This window comes from Ursus arctos, unplaced genomic scaffold, assembly GCF_023065955.2.
Source record: "Ursus arctos isolate Adak ecotype North America unplaced genomic scaffold, UrsArc2.0 scaffold_2, whole genome shotgun sequence".
Lineage (NCBI taxonomy): Eukaryota > Metazoa > Chordata > Mammalia > Carnivora > Ursidae > Ursus > Ursus arctos.
This window is the reverse complement of record NW_026622874.1, coordinates 9,433,923-9,457,982: the sequence shown is the minus strand read 5'-3', so window position 1 is coordinate 9,457,982 and position 24,060 is coordinate 9,433,923. Positions and strand designations below refer to the sequence as shown.

Here is a 24,060-nt window from a genome sequence, read left to right as displayed (position 1 = left end):
CGCCATTCGCGCTCTCTTCCTCTCTCTCAAATAAATAAAGAAAGAAGGTATTAAAAAAAAGAAAAGAAAAGAAAAGCGGCTGGGCGACGGTAGGGAGGCGGATAAACAATTCCTGCCCCAGCAGGCTGCCCAGCGCACAGTGGGTCCCGCCCCCTCCGCCCCCCGGGCTCCGATTGGCCCCCCGGAGGGGGCGGGACCAGTCTGCGCTCGGTGGGCGGGGCCGGGAGCGCCCGGCTAACCCTCGACCCCTGGCGGCCGCGGGCCTGCGGACTGTCGCTGGAGTCACGGTCATGGCCGGCCGAGCTCGCGGGTCCGCGCGCGCGCTGCTCGCCGCCCTGCTGGCGCCGGCGCTGGTGGCGCTGCTGGTGACGCCGGCGCGGGGCCGGGGCGGCCGGGATCACGGGGACTGGGACGCCTCTGCGCTGCTGCCACCGCTGCCGCCCCGCGAGGACGCGGCGCGCGTGGCCCGCTTCGTGACGCACGTCTGCGACTGGGGCGCACTGGCCACCCTCTCCACGGAGCAGGCGGTGCGCGGCTGGGCCTTCGCCGACATCCTGTCGCTGAGCGACGGGCCCCCGGGCGCGGGCAGCGGCGTGCCTTACTTCTACCTGAGCCCAATGCAGCAGTCCGTGGGCAACCTGCAGGTGAGCCGGGGGCGGCGGGGCCAGCCTTCCGACTGTCGCCGCAATTCTGCCCGGGAAGGAGGGCGGGGCAACTAGAGGGAAGAATTTGCGCGTGGCCCTGAGCCCTGCCTCTAACCTCCCGCGCTGGCCCGGCCGGCTATGCGGCATTCCAACTGTTGGGCAACTACCTGCGGGAATTTCACGCTCGCCCCCGCCGCTGGGGTGAATTCTTTGCCAGCACCTACCGGCAGGACTTTGCACCCCTGAGTCGTCCTGGGGCACCGTGGCGCTCTTAAAAGTCTTACAGGGTGTACCCTTCCTTCTGAATTAAGAATTTTCCTTTCAGCAGCAAGAAGCTAATACACAACATCGTGAGTGATTAATGCAGCCCCTAGGCCTCCGGTGCGCATTACCTTCCCTGGTAAGGAGCAGAACTGATGTGAGGTCTTCCGTGCTCACCCTTCGCCCAGCTTTTGTGGCAGGGCCAGACTTACAACCCTCTGATGGATCCGTGCTGTCGCAGCTGGTGTCCCAACTGGACAGCTTGAGGGGGCTAGAGCCATACGGAGTCCAGGAACGGGCTGTGGGTGAAGAACTTGAAGCTTAGACGGGTTGAGTGACTGGCCCAAAGCCAGTAGCCAAACTGGAATTTTGTGCCAGGTCCGTCTGCCTTCAAAATACAGGTCACAGAATGGTGGCACATGACCTGAATATGTCCCACAGACCAATTTTCTTTGGCCCACAGAGTTCTGTTTGGTTTTTTAATGAATTTGAGTTACGGTAGCCCGCTCCCCCCCCCCCCCGCCCTCCTTCTGCGATTTCACTTCGTAGTTTCAGCTACCTGAAGTCAACTGCATTTCAGAAGCACATGATTTGCCTTCTGAGATATTGTCAGATAGTCTATAGCCTGGCGCCAGGTCACAAAGACGACCCCACTTCACCTCGTCCCGTAGGCATTTGATCATCTCTCAGCATTATCATCAGACGAGTGAGTACAGGACGCTTAGATATTTTGAGAGAGAGTGAGCGCATTCACCTAACTTTTATTGCAGTACGTTGTTAAAATTGTCCTATTTTATTACTAGCTATTGTTGCCAATCTCTTACTATAACGTATTTATCAATTAAACTTTATCACAGGTGTGTGTGTGTATAGGAAAAAACAATCTATATAAGGTTTCAGGCATCCATGGGGGTCTTGGATTGTATTCCTTGTGGGCGAGGGGGGACGGGCCAGTGTAGTTACCAACGTTTGAAAATTGAGATTTCAATTACAAATCTAAGTTTTTAGTTTCTTGGAAGATCTGTGCCCCCTGGGGACCTGAATTGTCTGAGCAAAAGCAGAAACCGCTGCTCTTTTGAAGATACACGCACCTCCGTTCACCCTTTCCTTCTTCCCAGCCCACCCCACTCTCAGACATTAGCCCAAAGCAAGCTCATTCCACTCAGTCAGCGATACTCAACCTTGGATTGAGAACCACTGCTCTCCACGATTATATTTAAAGTCTCGCTGATATGGTGATCTGCTTTGTAGGAAGGAGGAAAACTAAGACTCAGAGGTGCGGGGACTCACCTGTGCCAGGTAGAACTCCAGGCCAGGTCTTTGGCGTGTCTAGAGAGACCGTGTAAGGAAGCTCTCCAGGATTTTGGGTTTCCATGACGGCAGTGAAAAGGTGTGGCCACATCAGAATTAGTCTGACTCTGATTCCGTCAGTTAGCCAGTCAGGTTGGTTTCTACCTTCCCCTTCTCCTTCTGACCTCTGTCCTCCCCCTGTCACGCTGCCCACCAGATTTACATGAACGAAATACCACGCAGCATTGCCTTCTGCCCAGAAACCCTTAACCACGTCTGGCTGCCGGAGCTGCGTAAGATTCACTTGGGATGCTTGTTTGTTTGTTTTTAAAGATTCTATTTATTTATTTGACAGAGAGAGAGACAGCCAGTGAGAGAGGGAACACAAGCAGGGGGAGTGGGAGAGGGAGAAGCAGGCTTCCCGCTGAGCAGGGAGCCCGACTTGGGGCCCAGTCCCAGAACGCTGGGATCATGACCTGAGCTGAAGGCAGACGCTTAACGACTGAGCCACCCAGGCGCCCCAAAACCTCTCTTTCAAGCAGATTGGGTTTCTCATTACTCCCAACCATGTGCCACATTTCCCCAGTTCTGTTTTTGAAATTCCCTTTACCGTTAATACGTCGTCCCATTTCTGTCCTGATCCTGATTTTGAATATCTTTTAAGGCTCTCTGTCGTGTCCATATTACTCCAGGCTATGTGGACATCTCCTTATACTAAACTTCAAATACACTTAACGGTACCATTCACTTGACAATTAGTTATATACGGCCTTCTCATCTCTTCTGTGTCATTTTACGTTATTTAAGTTTTGTTCATGTCTGACTTTTCAACCAGATTATAAAGCCACAGAGAAAGGAGAGACCTTTTTTGTTTTGTTTTTGTCTCCTATGGCTCCTTGCCTAGTAGCGCACAGACAGTGAATGTCTAGCTAAATGATTTCAAGGAACTCTTTTTATACTCATTGTTTTGATAGGTCACCATGAGATGGCAGAATTTTCCACACAAGCCACTTGGAGTTTAAAGCACTAAATGCAACGTGTGACTTTTGCTGTGGTCTGTCAACAGTGCTTTTCACGAAGCTGATTTCTGAATAAGAAGGAAGAATTTTGCTTTCTTCACTTTTTGAGTCTAAGCATTCTTCTCTTCTTGCTAAAACAGGAATGAAGAACTTCTCCATTTTTGAAACGACATGACAATTTCTGCTAGCATGAGATAACCAAAAAACATGATTCAGCAACTTTCTTGCTTAAATTGTACAATTAGCTAGTTGAACAACTGTGTATTTTTATGCACTAGTTTCATATTAGAGTCTAACCCTTTAGATCTTTCAGGGAAGGCTCTAGACCAGCCTTGTATTTGGGTGATACTGTAATAGTAATTTCTCTGGTGAATATGAAACAGATTAAGAGTTTAAGAAAAAAAAAGTGTTAAAATAATTCTGAGTCAGTTAATTTGAAGTATGGAACCCTAGCCCCTGCTTTTTGGGAGCAAAGGTCAAGATCAATCTCTACCCAACTAGTAATTTTCTTAAGTGGTAGGTGGTGTTTTACAATTCATTGCTTCCTGGAAGAACGCTCAGCTCTAAGGACAGTGTATATGTGACTTCTGACGTTTATTACCTCTCCAGAGACAATATCTCACGTGCGAGGATCTTTATGTTCTCTCTACAGGAGAATCCACATGCTTCGCTGACCATGTCCTTGGCACAGACTAACTTCTGCAGGAAGCAGGGATTTGACCCCCAAAGTCCCCTCTGTGCTCACATCATACTGTCAGGAACTGTTACCAAGGTGAGTAGTTAACGAGAACAGAGACTGGTTTTAGAAGAGCACCATCTACTAACAATGAAAGGAGAAGTATCTTTTTTTTTTTAAAAGATTTTATGTATTTATTTGAGAGAGAGAGAGAGCACGAGAGCACAAGCAGGGGGAGTAGCAGAGGCAGAGGGAGAAGCAGGCTCCCCCCTGAGCAAGGAGCCCGATGCGAGACTTGATCCCAGGACCCTGAGCTGAAGGCAGATGCTTAACTGACTGAGCCACCCAGGAGTCCCAAGAAGAAATATCTTAAGAATAAAATGAAAATGATTTGTGATTGAGATTCAGAGTGAGAATATGTTCTAATCTGTACTTTCATGAAAACTAGAGGCCTAAATCGGTTGATGTCATATAGGTGTTCAGTAAGGTATTTATGCAGAAAATGAACGAGTGTTTGAAGGTGCACCCATGTGACAGCTGCTCGGCTCCTCTGTAAGGAACATCTGTTCCGCCAACAGCCCTGTGCTGTTGGCCATGTTGTGCACTGCACAGGATTTCCCACCTGTGGGCTCCTTATTTTAACGGTGGCTTAGGGCAGAGAGCAGGCCACATAGGCTGAAAGAGGGGTACCTGTTACTAAATACCAGACGGGGATTTAGACGGTGGGGTGAATGCTGCAAGGCAGAGGGCAAGGTGTCATGGCACTGCTCCGACTGCTGAGCCAGCAAATGTGCTTCTTGACCTTGTCAGTCACGGTTCCCGCAGACAAGTTCGCTGAACGGTCTGGAAGTTCTGTGTGGACGCATCTTCGCGGCCGCATTGCATGAGCCAGAGAAATTGAGGGAGGGGCGGCAAACGCTCTTGAGCGCCACTGTGCTTCTTGCCGAGACCTTTACCCTCTGTGGGTTTGCACCCTTGTGTTGAACACGTGCTTGTTCCAGGAGCTGGGTGCCGCGTGACACGGCGTAGCACCCTAACATTTTCTTACACCCCCGTGCCAGTTCCTCGGCTCGCCAAGAATGACCGTCGGGCGATGGTATTGAGACGGTTTCCCACTCCGGTGTATCTGTACCAGCAACATCGGAGCTCTGGGATGTTTTCCACCTTTCTGCATGCTTCTTTCATTTTCTCTTGAGCCCTTAAGTTTAAGGTCAGGGTCTGTAACTAAATCACCTCTTCCGGGTTCCTCGAATGCTAGAACCACCCATCCGTAGCAGGGGAGAACGCAGACCGTTGTTGGTATGAGTCGTTCGTGTCACGTGTGTCCTTCAGGTGAATCAGACGGAAATGGGCTTTGCCAAGCAGTCACTGTTTGTCCGACACCCTGAGATGAAAACCTGGCCGTCCAGCCATAACTGGTTCTTTGCCAAGTTGAATATAACCAACATCTGGGTCGTGGACTACTTCGGTGGACCAAAAATAGTGACACCCGAGGAATATTACAATGTCACATTTCAGTAAGTATTTACACATCTTTCTTCTTTCTAATTCTGCAACTTTGACTAGCAGTCCTCAGTCTTTTAAAGCGAGGGGGGGTCTTAACCGTTTCATGTGCCATGAGCCGACCCTTTGAGCAAACTGGTAAAGCCTATGACCCCCCTCAGAATGATATTTTTAGGTGTATAAAATACATAGGAAATACAACAGAAACGAGCTATATTGAAATACATTTATAAAAATAATTTTTAAATGTGTGGTGCTGTAATATGTTGACTTTTTAATAAACACATTAAGTAAAATTTAATTGTGAGCTTCTAACATCGCCGTACTTTCTGAGTAGGGAAGACTGAATATTCTGCGGCATTTGCGACAACTCTATGTGATGCGAGAGTCTCTGTGATTTCTTTATTTCTGTTGGTGACAGTCACTAATACGCTGTCACCCCTGGGGTTTGTTGCCCGCATTCATCACTGAAGGAAATGATAAATTTCAGGTAGAGCTTAATGAGAATGAACACATCTTTTTTCCATCCAAGTTCACAAGCCCCTGAGCTCTGTCTACAGGCTTGAACACCAGGTTAAGACCTGGTTTTAAGGCGATGCTCTGGGGCCCCGGCTGACCTGTGATGGCCTTTTTCCCATGAGAATCAGACTTGGGTGCTTCTGGACTGTGAGTGGTCCCCATCTGAGTCTGTGTGCGTGCGCGGCCTGGGGCCCATCAGCCCCAGTGCTGTGAGTGCTGGGGGGCCTTGTGGGGCACCCACCAGGAAGCAGACCCTTGGGGAGGGGGGAGGTCGATGCCCACAAGGCCCCGAGAGAGAACGAAGAAGAAAATAGCCTGAAGATGGGGAAAGGACAGGAAAGAAGGGTGTGATCGGATCTTTGAAATTAGGTCAGCGTTCAAATGAAGGAATACAGAAGTCTGGGCTTTTCCCCGGTGACAAGGTCGGTGGCCTAGCTGCCATCCTCCAGGCCCAGCAGCCTGTGCCAACAGCAGCAGCAACCGCTGCTCGTGCGTGGGGAGCGTTTGTTGCTGGCTGGGCGCTGGGCCGGCTGCTTCGCGCTCTGAATTCTCCCCACAAGATGCCAGGTCATGTCTCTTTGGCTGTGAGCTGGAGAGCCGATGCACAGGAAAGTAAGAGGCTTGCCCGAAGTCTGACAGCCAGCACGTGTTGGTGCTGGCATCGAGACCCCAGCATTCTAGCTCAGGGCCCCCACCTTGCTTCTAATCATGCTGATAGCCTGTGTCTCCGGTTACCTCTCCGCTAGCTGGCCGGGCTGCTAACCCGGTGTCATTCACACGAAGCACTTCTGCTTGGGACGACTGACTGCTGTTTGCAGAGATCAGGGCGATGAGGCGAAGTTAGACCTGTAGACTGTAGCTCACTTGGGGGCGTGTGTTCTCAGCGTTTCTTTATTCTGTGTCTTTTTCTCTTGTAGAACAGTTCCACACTGAACTACTGACTTCCTGTCCCCACTGTAAATTTCTTTACAGCGAAGCTCGGGTTTTATTGATTGATTGATTGATTGATTGATTCATTCATTCCCAAACAGGGCCTAGGACAGTGCGTGGCTCACAGCAGGTGCTTAGTAAGTACCGGCTACTTGTCAGGCTGGTAATTTGAGACAAAGATGCCCGGCTTCTTTGTTTGAAGGAGGAGCCCAGCAGTCATGGCCTTTATTTTGCTTCTGAGCATGCAGGAGAAGAGGCCCAGGCCAGGGGTTCTCTTCTGGACTGACAAAGCTGCCTTACTTTACAGGGATACAGAGGCAGCAATGACAGCATTATGACCTGGCAGTGAACTGTCCGGGAGGATGGCCAGTAAGATGATAGGCCCACTCTGCAAGGTTCAAGTTTACTTTTACAAGACGTGACAATCTCTGAAATGCGGTTATTTTTGTATAAATAACATGCCGAAGGGCAATGCTGGCTTTAATAACAAAATAAAAATCTGCTTGCCTGTAAGTCTCTGCATTGAAGAAGTGAGTAAAATAGATAAATTTGAGGTTCCCATTTTATTACGCAGACTCGTGAGCCTTTTCTGCCGCTCAGAGATAAGAGGGAGCATTTCCCTGTCCTTTTGAGAGGAGGACCAAAGTCTAGACAGGGTGCGACCCCTTCTGAGGCAGGACACCAGAATCCTGGGGAGAGGCAGCCTTAAAGCTGACCTTGAGAAACTCATCTGACTGTTGTCCGTTTCGGACACTTCAGCGCCGCCCATCCGCGGGGCGCCCCAGAGGCCTCGACCGGCGCGTGTGGGCATCAGCGTCACAGGGGAGGGGTGCTGGCTAAAATGAAGTCTCCAAGGCCGGACCCCAAACCTGTTGATACCAGAACTCAGGCAATTCTTCAGCACTCTGAAGTGGCTGAAATCCACTCAAAGTCCTAAACTTCTGGATCAGGAGGTTCGTGAATCATTCCCTAGAATGATGACCTTGTAATTCCGATCTGTCAACTCAGTTTAATGACATAATTCTTCTTCCTCTCTCTTCTCCTCTCCAGGTGAAGCAGAATGTGGCGTCTTTAACAGCACCGGGACGTTGTGTAGGATGGCTCCTACAGACCTGGAGGCTTAGTGTTTCTCTGCAGAACATTTCCCAGATCGGTTTGTTGGCTTTGCTTGCTTGCTTGTTTACAAAATAGAGTCGCACTGTTCCTGGATTTCTTGGAAGACATGGTTGTTAGAATTTGTGTGTGTGTGTGTGTGTGTGCGCAAATTTCGAAGCCATTTTCATAGAGGGATCTCTTTCATTATGATCAAGGAGGTTTTGTTCCATCCGTTCCAAATATTTTTCCGATGGTGCTCCTCGAAGAGGAGCCAGTGCCAGATTTAGATGGCCCACTGGCATTGGAAGGTACCGGAACATGTGTCCTTAATTCCTGGAAGCCACTGTCCTGAGGAGAGGGCCTCACTCCCTTGTTGGCGGGCTGGCCTGTGTGACCCCACACGTGCACATGCGTGGCTGGGCCAAATCCTGGTGAGACGCAAATGGCACTTCCTCTTCGTGGTCCGTTTGTGTCTGAGAGTCCTGGGTGGTGTTGATCCAACATAGGGCAAAACTATTTCTTATAAAGAACTCCCCCCCCCCACTTTTAAATATAAAGTGATAATTACCTAGAATAGAAGTGGACACTTTATAATCTGTGTCCTACACTCAAAACTCATGCCTACATACACATACACATTCTTTTATTTTATTTTATTTTATTTTATTTTTGTGCCCCTAAATGGGCTTGCAAAACAAAAAAGGATGCAGGGAATTTTGTAGAAGTCATTTCTGGTGTTCTTTTGTAAGTAAAGTGTACCGGACATCGACCAGCTTAAGCCAGGCCTCAAACCCACTGCCCCGAGCTGCTCTGGGTTGCTTTCTGTAGCTTTCTAAATAATGCTGCTCTCAGCAGTGGCCTCAGCTGCTCTAAATCTTTAAACGGCTCCCATGCTGTTACTATCTAAGTTGGGTCATGAGGGAGAAGATACCATAAAAAAAAAAATCACATTCCTTCAGAAAAGAAGAAACTGGTTTTATTATCTATATACGTTAATTCAGAAGATGCTGGAATATCCCTCGAAAAGAGGGGTGTCAGAAACCAAGCTGCCGAATCCTTAAGTGGCTAAGAAAGGAAGATGAATACGAGTTGTTATATTTTAAAACTACAAAATGAATTTACCTAAAACCCAGCAAACAGCTTCTGTTTAAAGAAAAATGATTTATATTGAACTTGGGAAAATAGGTTTTTCACTCAAAATAATTAAAAGCATTATTTTCATGAAATGTGTTGGATTTGTCTTCTTACACATAGATGTTAATGTTTCTTACACTTGTGCTGTCTGCTGCTGAAATCCCTTTGGATTTTTATTTTAGCCCATCTTCAGCGAAGACCACCGCTGGCTGGCTGCCTTTAGGGCCTCGGGTGCCGAGCTACCGTGTGGTCGAATTAGACTGAGGGTGTGTATCTGGTTTTCTCCCTTTACTCACCGATCGTGAGTTTTATCTTCCTCATTTGATACTATGTAAAGACATATCTATATTCAGGTAAGATCCAAGTGTCATTTGGAAAGTCAACCTCTATGTCCCAGCAGGTGCCGGAGATGCCTTCACAATTAGAGATGATGTCTCTGTTGTGTTCCGACTGACCACCAGAGGGCACCGTAGACCACTTTTTATGGAAATGCTGGTTTCGCGTCCGCGGAGCTGCTCAAGTCCCTAAGAATGACAGGGTGGGCCAGGGTTAGGGGTGGATGGCCTTGATGAGATGACGCTGGGGTAAAGGCAGCCCAGCAGGGGCAAGAGGAAAAGCAGAGGCCTGGTCTCACGCTGCTGCTGCTAGGCTTTCATGGATTTACCACTTCCTCCACGTCATTTCCTTCGGGGCCCCTTGTACCCCACCTGTGGCAAAAGAGGGGCAGAGCCCTTGCCGTTACCAGACGGGATGCGTGTCTCAAATGAAGACTGGCTTTGGCACAGAGAACAAGGCAGGCCCTGATCAAGAAAAGAGAATTAAAAATAGAAAGGGAGTGGCTGCGGGGCTGAAGCTGCTGAGCCCAGATGGTCCTGTTCGGCGGATGTTTTATTGGCTTTGGGGCTGTGCTTATTAGGTCCAGGCTGTTTGTCTTCACAAGGCCGTGGCCAGTAATTAGCGTTTTTGTTCTGTCTCCTAGTTCAGGGTCAGATTCCTTGGAGGCATGGAGTGGGGTGGAGAAAACCCTTTATGAAATGAGGCAGGGTTCAATGAAATCAGCTCATGAAGAGCCTGACCTGAGGTTGTTAATGTCATGTTTCCCTTCTTAGTGATATTCACACTGCAGGTCACAAAGTAATGGAAGAGCAGAGTCTGCTTTCCTATCATGGGGCATGTTTTCAGTTTTAGTAATAAAAAAAAAATAGCATTCTACTGTTGTGCAAAGCTGGTAGGTCACTATGTTTTAGGGGAATTCCACACTGTCATTTCAGAGCCAAACGCTCTGAAATATTCCTCTGAGAAGACCATTACAGCTTCAGTCCTTTCTGGAATCAAAGGAGGGATAAATCAACCAACAAAACTGGATATTTTTCTTAGTTTTTTTCTTAGTATTTATTATAAGATAGAGATCTGTATGGAAAATTTTTTCAGGTTTAAAAATTCATAATCTCACCAGTCAGCCTGGCTGCGAATATTTCGAGGTGTTTGCTTCCAATTTTGGCATCCATGAAATTTTTAAATATAATCAAGATCATGCTGTGTATGGATCGTGTATCACACTCTTTCACTTAATCATAGGCTTGTTATGCTACCAGAAACCACTCTCGAGGATGGCTTAGACTGGCCGCAGAATATTTCATCAGATCCGTCTCCTCGGGCTACCGAATAATGGTCTGTATTAGGGCTCTGTTGCTAGTGACAGGAACCCTAGTCAAAGTAGTTTAAGCAAAAAGAGGAGTGCATTGATCTTAAAATATTCCTTTAGAACTGTCTTCATCTCCTGTCTCCTCTTTCCACTGTGTTGGTTTTAATTGCAGCCAATTTAATCTTACAGCAAAGAGGCTACATCTTTCCCGGCGAGAGAGCCGTTCCAGAATCATCGCAGTGTCCGGGAACCGGCTGCCCTCATTGGCTGAGCTGGGTCACGTGTCCTTCCCTGCAGGTGGGGGTTCAGCTCAGCGCTGGTCAGAACCACAGGGGCTGGGAGAATTTTGAAGCAGGGCTTCTGAAAGAAAAGGAAAAGTTAGGCTAACAACAGGGACACCGGACAGACAAAAGCTAAGTGCTGTTTTCACTTTCTCCGGTTTTTATACATTTAAGTGACTGCCAATTCCTCCCTGCTCTAAGAGAAAGCTCTTTCTGCATATATTCCATATCTCTGTTTATTTCCTTAGATTCCCAGCAGTGGAATTACCGAGCCAAAAGCTGTCAGTACTTGTTCCAAATTGCTCCTAGGAGTTTATGTGAATTAGTCCTGCAAATAGCATAGAACAGTGCAGCCCCAGGGCACTGAATTTAACAGGTAAAAATAGAATCGTTTTATTTTAATTGACAACTCTTAGGTCACTGATAACATTGGACATTTAAAAACTCAAATACTAGTCACTTTTCTTTCCTTTGCTTCAAATATCAGTTGGCAACCCATAGGTTGAGTTTTCTCAAAAATAAAAGATATGAATGTCATAGCACTTAATTTTACAAAATAAGCTCATACACAACGTTTTATCTCATCCTTGCAACAAGCCCAAGAGGTAGATGGGACACACATTATTTTCCTTCCTTCGGGGAGGGAATTGGAGTCCCCAGATGGTTAGCGTGGGGGCGTTCACACTGTCACATGTCACACTGGGTCCTTTAATCTAGCTCTAAGAATCCAGTGACCCCTCAGCTGCTGGTTCATGGGTGTCCTTTGAAGAAATGTCTTGCCACTCATATTAAAGGTGTGTGGTATAGAAATGGCACAGGTCAGGGGCGCCTGGGGGCGCAGTGGGTTAAGCGTCGGACTCTTGGTTTCAGCTCAGGTCGAGACCTCAGAGTCGTGACATCGACTCGTGTTGGGCTCTGGATTCAGCACAGGGTCTGCTTGAGACTCTCTTTCCCTCTCCCCTCACCCCTCCTCGCTCTCTCTCTCTTTCAAATAAATCAATCTTTTTTCTTTAATAAATCTTAATAAAAAAAGAAAAGAAAGAAGAAACGGCAAAGGTCACGTGTAAGAAGAGTCCAGATCTCACAGGTAGCAGCCTGACATCTCTCGGTGCAGGCAGTGTCAAGTACAGGAAAGGGTGTGAGCTCTGGAGCCAAAGGGCTACGTAGGCTGGAATCCCAGCTCAAGCTTGGAGCGAAGGGGCCTCAGGCAAGTGCTCGGCTAGAGGTCCCCTCTGTAAGTCCGGTGATGCCTAGACTGGGTGGTGGTAATTGGCATTTGTTAATCTCTGTCATGGTGTGGGATAGCCATGGATGGCTGGTCACGCTTCGGAGGAGCAAAGAACTAGCCATTTTCTTGCTAATAATGTTGCAAGAAGGTTACACCGGTCATGCCTCGGTCACTGGTCTCCACCGTGCATTGGGGGAGACCCCCCTCACCCTGTGCTGGGTGTGTGCCATGTCCAAACCTAGGAGAGGTGGGAAGCTCTGGGGTCCTATGGTGAAACCTGGTGAGACGTCAGGCCCAGGGGGCTCGGAGCCAGAAGAGCCCGGGGACCTCAGTCTGACACGGCAGTGGTTAGAGGTCCCTGTGGGGAGCTGCCTTCAGCTGCCCAGGGAAGGTCGCCAGAGCAGGAAAATCCTGTTCAGCCCTCCCATGCCAGGGCCAGACCCACTGCCCTGCTGGAGTTCCGGGCCCCTGTTTGTCTATTTTAACTATCTTACCTTTCTCCTAAGCTGGTGACTGTCCTATGGAACTGTAAAGGTCTAGCGTGGGGACCCACCTGTCCCTACGAGGCAGTTCCCAGAAGTGGGCTCCCTTCAGACTTATTCCTCGAGCAGGTAGGACACGGGCCTGGATTGGGGCCGGGGTGTGTGTGTGTGGGGGGGGAGTCCGGCCACGGACAGGCCAGGCTGAGAGGGGACTGCCAAGCCACCAGCTGCCTCCATCCCATGCAAGTTCAGTTCGTCCTTCCCCTTTGCAAACGATCAAAATGCAGTCTGCATGAAGTCAGAGCCACCCCAGTGCCATCGGATGGGGTGGAGCCCTGCAGACCGATGGTAGATTGTGAAGCTCTAATTGGCTTTGTTGAATGATTCATGAATCAGGCAGCGTCTCATCCAGCAAGTAGAGGGGAGCTCCCAAGAGCTACACAAAATGGGAAGCTTTTACAGGCAGAAGGGGGCAGAGACAAGGAAAGGGTGGATTACATCATCTTTCTTTGGGGGAAGAAAAGGGGCTATGTGGCTGATTACCTCATTGGTACTGAGCAGAAAATTCCAGACTGACCAGTTAAGACTACGTTCCCGGAGAAGGTTGAAACTGTAATTAGGGTAGGTATTAAGCCTTGGTCTGGTGATGTGGGTGTAGCACAAGTGACTCCATTTTGCACCTGTGATTCCTTTTAACACCCTCATATGGAAGCCTGGACACAAGGCAGTCGCTGGCTGCTCCTTTAGTCAAAATGGTGCACGGGGTAGGTCACAGCAGGCAGGGCTAAAAGGGGAGGGACACGAGAGAGGCAGGAACAATTATCTGTAAATATAAGGCCGCTTACTGGCCTTGTGACCTTGAGCAAATGACTTCATTTGTCTGAGTCTCCCTTTCCTTACCTATAAAATGGAAACTGTACCAATTTTGAGTACCTTACTGAGTCATCATGAAGATTAAGTATGACATATACGTGAAAGTGACACATGCATGTGGGCATCCCCATTAAAGCAGGAAAAGGTCTGTTTGCGGTGGAACCTCCTTGATTGTCAACAGTGATATGCAGTTAGAAATCACCTCCTCCCATGATAGCATCTGTTCAATCTGACCCGTATCCCAGCTTCTTTCCGCCATCAGCTTGTTTCCGCCATCCCTCGCCACCTTTGACGATCTTTCATAGCCTCGTGCGGTCTTCCCATCATTTCTTTCTTTCTTGTGTGTTTGGATATTAGGCATGCTTTTCCTCCCTCATATCTCATTAACGAAACAAAATTTTGTGACTTAACTTTCTTCAGGATGGATAATTTGGGGGGTAGGAAAGGGCCCATTAAGTAAAGCTCTTACAAAGTGGACTCAGGCAAAATTGGGAGTTTGCAAGCACGTCTTCAATGGCCATGCACTTTCAGCATCTGTGATAGTTGAGGCCATTTCAGTCGTAAGGTACAGAGTCAAAGTTCTACAGCTTAAGAAAAAGTTATTGGCTTATGAAATGGAAAACCTGTGGGCAGGCATTCAGGTATGGCGTGATCCAGGTTGTCCATGGATGCAGTAAGTGTCTGTTTTTACACATCTCTTGTTTTGCTCTCTTCTGGGTTGGCTTCATTCCCAGGCAAGATTCCTCCATCTGATAAGAAAGATTCCAGGCATACCTAATCCTCACAGAAGAAGAAGGAAGGAGCATCTTTTCTAATAGCTCTTCTTTGGGAGACAGCATCATGAGACCGCCTCCCGAATTTCCACACTTTAGTGTATATGCCCTGTATAATCTCCTTGATTATGGGAAGGACCTGGGCTATGATGAGATATCACTCCTGCGACTGCAGTATGTTATCGTGGGTGGGCCTGACCTAATCAGGTGAACCCTTTAAGAGCAGAGTCTTCTCAAGCTGGTTGCAGTAGTCAGAGATCTGCTCTGGTTGGCCCAGGAGAAGGCAAACATCCATGTTGTGAACTGTCTATGGGGCCACATTCAAGTAACTACAGGTGTTCTCTGATCTGAGAGCAATCTTGGCCAATAGTTAGCAAGAAAATTAGGACCCCAGTTCTATATTTGTAAGGGAATAAATTTTGCCAATAACCCCTGACCTTAGAACAGGTTCCTGAGCCTCAGATGAGAACTGCCACCCCAGCTACCCTATCTCGATTTCAGCCTCATAGGAACCTGAGCAGAGAACCTAGTCATGCTGTGCCTGGATTTCTGACGGACTTTACTGTGAGATAATACATTTGTGCTGTGTCCAGCCACCAAGTTTGTGACAATCTGTGATGCAGCAATAGCAAGCTAACGCAACTTCCAAAAAGCTCAATGTCTAAGTTGGGAATACTTGGTTGCAATAACAAGAGCCCATTCTGAGTAATTTAAGCAGAAAGGAAATTTACTGGACCGGTGTTCGTAGACTCACAGAACAGGAGCAGGTCCTGGGATGGATCCAAACAGAAGAGGTGAACAGGGGGTGTTTCCAGGTCTTGTTTCACTCTTTCAGGATGTGAATTCCAGGGAGAATGTAAATGATTTGCCTTATCTGACAGTTTCACCAAGGCTGTAATCAAGGGAGAGTCATTGGTTCTTCAAAGCAAATTTGATGGAGTGACATTGGCAACACGGCTGAGTAAGACATCCCTTATTTACATCACAGCGTCAGTACCAATTTGGCCTCCATCCATGGATGAAAGAGCCTTTGCGGGAGCAGTGGGATCCAGCACCACATGCCAAGGGACCTGAGAGAAGCCTTGCCCACCTGTGCATCAGGTAATAGGCCCACAGACCTCAGTCCCACCTGTGGACCCTACAGTGGCCTAGGAACCAACTCCTCTCAGCCATCATCTGGGAGCCCCTGGAAAACACTGTCTCAGACAATCCTCCACAGAGAGAGCCTTTGTGGAAGTCCAGACACCAGAGAAGAAGTTCCAGCACTCTGTTGGAACAACAACAACAAAAAATACGAGTTTGGGCCCCTTGGGGGTGGTTAAGACGAACGGGTTGAATTTATTTCTATCATCCCCCCCTCCCCCGAGGTGGCACAGCTTGGGGCTGAGATCTCTGGGCCGCTGTGATTTCTCCTGTGGGGGAAAGTGAGAGCAAGTGAGTAAGCCCTCGGCTTCCCCAGCTGAGGCCCACTTCTCTCTCGTTCCATCCAGAGGGCTGAATCACGAGCTCCATGACTGGGGGGTGGGGGGAGGAAGAGCCTGGGAAAGTGGCAGATAGGACACTTGGAGGACATTAAAGGGATGAGATCCTACTAACTGCATGGTGGACCCCATCTAGAAGCCAGCCCATGACCTGCTGGGGATGCCCTGCCTGGAGGCCCCCCAGCTGGCTCACAGGCACCTCAGTGCTGTGGATACCTCCCCACGTACCTGGCTCCCTGTGCGTGCTCCTGAGGGCAGCAGTGAGGGCAAGTGTCGTCAGATGACTAGAGAGTATGCACAGAAAGCCGTCCCGAGCCTGTGGACCAGGGAGAGACCAGAAACTTGGGCTTCATTTCATGACACATCCCCAAAAGGCAAGAGAAACAAAAGATAAAATGAACTTATGGGACTTCATCAAGATAAAAAGCTTCTGCACAGCCAAGGAAACAGTCAAAAAAACTAAGAGGCAGCCCACGGAATGGGAGAATATATTTGCAAATGACACTACAGATAAAGGACTGGTATCCAAGATCTACAAAGAACTTCTCAAACTCAATACGCGAGAAACAAATAAACAAATCAAAAGTGGGCAGAAGATATGAACAGACACTTTTCCAATGAAGACATACAAATGGCTAACAGACACATGAAAAAATGTTCAAAATCATTAGCCATCAGGGAAATTCAAATCAAAACCACACTGAGATACCACCTTACGCCAGTTAGAATGGCAAAAATAGACAAGGCAAGAAACAACAATTGTTGGAGAGGATGTGGAGAAAGGGGATCCCTCCTACATTGTTGGTGGGAATGCAAGTTGGTACAGCCACTCTGGAAAACAGTGTGGAGGTCCCTTAAAAAGTTAAAAATTGAGCTACCCTATGATCCAGCCATTGCACTACTGGGTGTTTACCCCAAAGATACAGACGTAGTGAAGAGAAGGGCCATATGCACCCCAATGTTCATAGCAGCAATGTCCACAATAGCTAAATCGTGGAAGGAGCCGAGATGCCCTTCAACAGATGACTGGATTAAGAAGTTGTGGTCCATATATACAATGGAATATTACTCAGCTATCAGAAAGAATGATTTCTCAACATTTGCTGCAACATGGATGGCACTGGAGGAGATAATGCCAAGTGAAATAAGTCAAGCAGAGAAAGACAATTATCATATGATTTCTCACATCTATGCAACATAAGAACTAGGATGATCGGTAGGGGCAGAAAGGAATAAAGAAAGGGGGGGTAATCAGAAGGGGGAATGAAACATGAAAGACTATGGACTATGAGAAACAAACTGAGGGCCTCAGAGGGGAGGGGGGTGGGGGAATGGGATAGACCGGTGATGGGTAGTAAGGAGGGCACGTATTGCATGGTGCACTGGGTGTTATACACAACTAATGAATCATCGAGCCTTACATCGGAAACCGGGGATGTACTGTATGGTGACTAACATAATATAATAAAAAATCATTAAAAAAAAAAAAAGAAACTTGGGCTTCAGCACCACGCTGCGGACGGCTAAAGGGAGGCCTTCGGCACTTGGCCTGGGGCGGTGCAAGATTGAGCGAAGGCGTCCAAGTTCTTGAATTCTGCCACAAGGGGGCGCAAGGAGGGAGGAGCCGACGAATCCATACGAGGTTTGAGAAAGTCTCAGAATCCCAAGCGGGGCTGAGGGAAGGTATTTTCCCCCAAAGGCAGTTAGTAAAGACTGGGGGAAGTCACGTCTGCTTCAGATGTGAAGACAGAAACACAAAACTGCGAGGAATGTGAAAAACAATGAAATACGATGCCGCCAAAGGATTACACTAATCTGCCAGTAACTGATTCCAAAGATACGGAGATTGTGTTTTACCTGATAAAGAAGTTAAAAGAAATTTTAAGGAGGCTCACTGAGCTACAAGAAGATACAGCACACGGGCGCCTGGGTGGTTCAGTCGCTTAGGCATCTGCCTTCAGCTCAGGTCACGATCCTGGGAAGATCCTGGAGTCCCAAGATCAAGCCCCACATGCAGCTCCCTGCTCAGCAGGGAGTCTGCTTCTGTCCCTCCCCCTGCTGGTGCTCTTTTGCTTGCTCACTCTATCAAATAAATAAATAAAATCTTTAAAAAAAAGACGATTTTTTTTTCTGAGAACAGTCTTGGCTAATAGTTAGCAAGACAATTAGGACCTCAGTTCTATATTTGTAAGGGAATAAATTTTGCCAACAACCACTGCCCTTAGAACAGGTCAGATGTGATTCAGTGAAATCAGGAAAATGATAAATGAACAAAATGAGAAGTTTAACAAAGAGGAATTTAAAAAACAAATTCTGGAGTTGAAGACTACGATGAATGAAAAATACAGTAAGGAACATTAACAGCAAAAGATATCAAGCAGAAAAGAGAATCTGTGTGTTGGAGGACAGGAACTTTGAAATCACCCAGTCAGAGAAAAAAAAGAAGAAAGAAAGAAAGAAAGAAAGAAAGAAAGAAAGAAAGAAAGAAAGGAAAGGAAAAAAGTGAAGAAAGCCTATGTGATTATGGGATACCAGCAAAAAAAAAAAAAAAATTATGAATTATTGGAGTCCCAGAAGAGGAGAGGGAGAGAGGGACAGAAAGCTTACTTAAAGAAATAGTAGCCAAGCACTTTCCAAATCTGGAGAGAGGTTTGGATATCCAAGTTTATGAAGCTCATAGGTCATAAAACAAACTCAAATTAAAGAGATTGTCTCTGAGACACTTTACAATAAAACTGTTAAAAATAAAAGAGAGAGAATCTCAAAAACAACAAGAGAAAAGAAGCTTATAACTTATAAAGGAACCCTTAGAAGTTTGTCAGCAGAGACCTTATAGGCAGGAACAGAGTAGGATGATATAATCAAAACGCTAGGAGAAAAAACTACCAACCAACAATACTCTATCCAGCAAAGTTAACTCTCAGAAATGAAGGAGAAATAAAGATTTCCCCAAACAAAGGCTGAGGGAGTTCACCACCAGGAGACCTGCTTTACAGGAGATGCTGAAGGTCCTCCAAGTAGAAATGAAAGGTTGCTAATTATTAGTATGAAACATATGAAAATGTACCCCACACTAGTTAAGGTAAATGTGTAGTCAAATTCGGAATACCGCAATACCATATTATGGCGTTGTGTTAACCACTTAGCTCTGGTATAAAGGTTAAAGGACAAGAGTATTAAAAATAACTACAGCTATAAAAATTTTTAATATACAGTATAAAAATAGGTCAGTTGTGACATCAAAAACATAGAAGGGGAGAGCACAAGGGTAGAGTTTTTGTATGTGACTGAAGTTAAGTTGTTACTAATGTAAATTAGGCTGTTACATCTAAAAGCCGTTTTAAAGTAAGTGTCATGGTAAACACAAAGGCAAAATCAATAGTAGATTCACGAAAGGTGAGGAGCAGGGAATGAAAGCTTACCACTGCAGAAAATCACCAGTTCACAAAAGGAAGGAAGCAAGAGAGGGAGGAAGGAACAAGAGAACAATAAAACAGCCGGGCAACAATGAATACAATGACATTAGTAAGTCCTTACTTATCGATAATTACTCTAAATGTAAATGGATTTAATTCTTCAATCAGAAAACGAGAGTGGCTGGATGAATAAAAAAACCCAAACCCAACTATATGCTGCTTATAAGAGACTCACTTCAGTGTTAAGGGCACATATAGGCTTGATGGGAAGGGATGGAAAAAGATGTTCTGTGCAAGTCAAAACCAAAAGAGAGCCGGGTAGTTACACTTAAATCGGACAAGATAGACTTTACGTCAAAAATTGTAACAAATACAAAGAAGATCATTATATAACAATAAAGGGGTCATTTCTTCAAGAGGATAACAGTCATAAATATATATACATCCAACATCGGAGCAGCTGAATATGTTAAGCAAATACTAACAGATCTGAAGGGAGAAAGAGGCAACAGGCCAATAAGAGTAGCCTTTAATACCCCGCTTTCAACAATGGACAGATCATCCAGGCAGGACATCAGTAAGGACATGTTGGACTGGAACCACACTTTCGACCAAATGATCCTGTCAGACAAATGCGGAACAGTCCATCCAGCAGCAGAACACACATTCCTCTCACGTGCACCCAGAACGTTCTCCAGGAGAGATCATATGATAGGTCACAAAACAGGTCTTAGCAAACTTAGGAAGGTCAAAATCATAGCAACTGTCTTTTCTGACCACAGTGGTATAAAACAAAACATCAAATAGAAGAAAACTGGAAAATTCACAAATATGTGGAAACTTAACGACATACTCCTGGGCTACCGATGGATCTTAGAAAAAAATTTAAAAACATCTTGGAACAAACAAAAATGGAAACACCATATAACAAAACTTATGGGAAGCAGCAAAAGCAGTTCTAAGGGGAAAGTGTATAGTAATAAATGCCCCACATTAAGAAACAAGAAAGGTTTCAAATAAACAACCTAATTTTACACTTCGAGAAAGCAGAAAAAGAACAAACTAAGCCCAAAGCAGATGGGAGAAAATAATAAAGATCAGAGAAGAAATCAGTGAAAGAGAGACCAGAGAAATAAGAGAAAAGATCAATGGAATAAATAGCTATTTTTTAACAAAACAAAATGACAGACTTTTAAACCTACCAAAAAAAAAAGAAAGAAAGAAAGAAAGAAAGAAAGAAAGAAAGAAAGAAAGAAAGAAAGAAGAATCAAATAAATAAAATCAGAAGTGAAAGAGGAGACTTTATAACTGATACCACAGAAATAAAAAGGATTGTAAGAAATTACCATGAACAATTACATGCCAACAAATTGGATAACCTAGAACTGGATAAATTCCTGGAAACATGAAACCTACCAATATTGAATTATGAAGAAATAGAAAATTTTAACAGACCAATAATGAGTAGAGATTGAATCAGTAATCAAAAGTCTCCCAACAAAGAAAAGCCCAGGAGCAAATGTTCTCCCTGGGGAATTCTACCAAACATTTAAAGAATTGTCACCAGTGCTCAAACTCTTACAAAAAGTCGAGGAGGAGGGAACATTCCCTAACTCATTTTACAAGGCCAGCATTATCTTATACCAAATGGAAAAAAAGATATTACAAGAAAAGAAAATCATAGATCAATATCCCTGATAAATATAGACACGAAAATTTTCTTTCTCTTTTTTAAGGAAGTTTTTGTTTTAATTCCAGTTTGGTTAACATACAGTGTTATTTAGTTTCAGGTGTCACAAAAAAATTTCAATAAAAATATTAACAAACCAGAGTCAACGGTACTTAAAGGAATCGTGCACAGTGATCAAGTGGGGTTTATCTCTGGGATGCAAGGATGGTTTGACACAGGCAAATCCATAAATATGATACACCATGTTAATAGGATGAACAATAAAAGTCACAAAATCATCTCAATAGATACAGAAAAAGCTTTCAACAAAACACAGCATTTTTTTTCATGATAAAATCTCCCAGTGAATCAGGTATAGAATATAAGAAGCACAGGGGCGCCTGGGTGGCACAGTCGTTAAGCGTCTGCCTTCGGCTCAGAGCGTGATCCCGGCGTTATGGGACCGAGCCCCACATCAGGCTCCTCCGCTATGAGCCTGCTTCTTCCTCTCCCACTCCCCCTGCTCGTGTTCCCTCTCTCGCTGGCTGTCTCTATCTCTGTCAAATGAATAAAATAAAATAAATCTTAAAAAAAAAAAGAATATAAGAAGCACAAACCATAAGAAAAAAATTGATAAATTGGATATCATCAAAATTAAAACATTTTCATTTAAAAATACCATTAAGAAAATGAAAAAAGGAAGCCAGAGACAGTGAGAAATTACTTGCAGGCACAGAACTAATATTGTTCGTTTTAGCATTATTTTCGTTTCGAGATAGAATTCACATAACATAAAAGTCGCCATTTTAAAGTGTAATCTCAGTGAAATTTGCTATATTCACTGTACTGTAACCGTCAGCACCATCTAATGCTAGAATGTTTCTGTCATCCCAAAAAGAAACTTCTTACCTATAAGCAGTTAGTCTGAATTTCCCCTTTTCCTTATCTCCGGGCAACCACTAATCTACTTTCTGTCTATAATACGTGTTTTTTTGTTTGGCTTCTTTCACTTAACACAATGTTTTCAAGGTCCATCCATGTAATATGTAATAATACTTCAGCCCTTTTTCTGCCTGAATCACATTCCATTTTGGGGCTATACCACATTCGTTTACCATTCCTCAGTTGGCATGTTTCCAATTTAGGGCTATTATGAATAATGTTGCGATGAACGTTAAGATGCAAGTCTTCGTGCGGACATGTTTTAATTCTCTTGGGTATATGCCTAGACGTAGACTTGTTGTGTCATATGATAACTCTAACTTTTTGAGGAACTGTGAAACTGTTTTCTTTTTTTTCTTTCTTTTTCTTAAGTAGGCTCTACACCCAGCACGGAGCCCAGTGCGGGGCTTGAACTCACGACCTTGAGATCAAGACCTGAGCCAATATCAAGAGTCAGATGCTCAACCAACTGAGCCCCCAGGCGCCCCTCAAACTGTTTTCTAAAGGGGCTTCATAATTTTACACTTCGCCAATGGTGTATGCGGGTTCCAATTTCTCTACATCCTCACCAACGCGATTCATCTATCTTTTTTATTTTAGTCACCTAGGGGGCGTAAAGTAGTATCTCACTATAGTTGTTGTTTTTTCTTTCTTTCTTTTCTCCTTTTACCCATCCCCCCCACTCGCTTCCCCTCTGGCAACCACCAGTTTGTTCTCTGTATCAAAGACTCGGTTTGTCTCTTTTTCTCTTTGTTTGTTCATTCGTCCTGTTTCTTAAATTCCACATAAGAGTGAAATCATATGGTATTTATCTTTCTCTGTCTGACTTACTTCCCTTAGCGTAATACTCTCTAGCTCCAACCATGTTGTTGCAAATGGCAAGATCTCATTTTTTATGGCTGAGTAATATTCCATCACAGACGTCTTCTTTATCCATTCACCTATGGATGGACACTTGCTTGCTTCCATATCTTGGCTATTGTAAATAATGCTGCAGTAAACGTAGGGATGTGTATATCTTTTTGAACTAGTGTTTCCATTTTCTTTGGGTAAATGCCCAAAGCGGAATTACTGAATTGTATGATAATTCTATTTATAATTTTTTGAGGGACATCCATACAGTTGTCCTCAGTGGCTGCCTCAAGTTACATTCCCACCAACAGTGCACAAGGATTACTTTTTCTTCACATCCTCGCCAACACTTGTTTCTTGAGTTTTTAATTTTAGCCATTGTGACAGGTGTTTGGTGATATCTCCCTGCGGTTTTAATTTGCAACTTCCTGATGATTAGAGATATTGAGCTTCTTTTCATGTGCTTATGGCCGTTCATATATCTTCTCTGAAGACATATCTATTCTGATCTTTGGCTGATTTTTAGGACAACGGTTTTCTGATTTGTTGAGTTGTATTTATGTGTTGGTATTTTTAGTGGGGATGGGTGGATTAGTTTACAGAGAATTGTGGTCTTCTTAAGATTATCAAAGACCATATGCGTTTCCATCTACCCAGGTCCTTTCTGCATTCTTCAGTAACGTTTTAAGTTCATTTCATATAGATCTTACACTTTTTATTAGGTTATTTCTAGTTATTTATCTTTTTATTATTGTAAATTACTCCAAGGTTTCCGTATTGACAACCAAAAAGAGCATTTGAAAAACTATGTGGTTCAAATTCAGGCCAAGTTTTGATCTGCAATCTCAGACCTACCCCAGCAATTTGCTTTACAGGGAAGGACGCTGATGCCTAGCGATGTTGAGTGGCTTTGTCGAGGCCCCACAGCACGTAGGTAGGTGGGTAGCAGGGACAGGCACTCGAGCCCAGGTATTCTGCCTCCGTGTTCATCCTGACTCTGGGTCCAGGGCCCTGCCATTTCACCAACCTCCATAAAATATGTAAGTCTAGGAAAATGGCGAATGTCCTTACATGCGTTGTGAACTCCCATTTGCCTCGGGACTGACTTCACCAATCAAAGTAGGAATTAGATGAAATCTGACGAAAGTTAGAGAAAAAGGAGAGTAAAACAATGGTTAAAGGAGAGAAAAAGCAAAAATGTAGACACACACACACACGCCTCAAACCCTCAAACCTCCAGAGCTTCCTGCCTATGAACCGAAAGGGGGAGTGTGAGTTTCTTGGCCCCGTTGGCAGGTGTGAGCCTTCTCAAAGGCCCCATAGTCCTCCACTTCCTGAGGAGGCAGC

The 24,060-nt window shown here is 45.4% G+C and overlaps 1 protein-coding gene across 2 annotated transcripts; it reads left to right on the top strand.

The window, feature by feature from the left end:
* The first annotated feature begins 248 nt into the window (after positions 1–248).
* On the top strand, positions 249–9,163 carry CREG1 (cellular repressor of E1A stimulated genes 1). Of its 2 annotated transcripts, XM_026509454.4 has the most exons (4): positions 249–644; positions 3,867–3,986; positions 5,223–5,407; positions 7,893–9,163. In XM_026509454.4, the coding sequence occupies exons 1-4, from the start codon at positions 291–293 to the stop codon at positions 7,894–7,896; spliced, it is 663 nt and encodes a 220-aa protein (XP_026365239.1). In that variant the 5' UTR covers positions 249–290; the 3' UTR covers positions 7,897–9,163. The 2 variants fall into 2 exon arrangements, with proteins under 2 accessions (XP_026365239.1, XP_026365240.1); XM_026509455.4 differs by having other exon boundaries at positions 262–644; positions 5,223–9,163.
* The last annotated feature ends 14,897 nt before the right edge of the window (positions 9,164–24,060 follow it).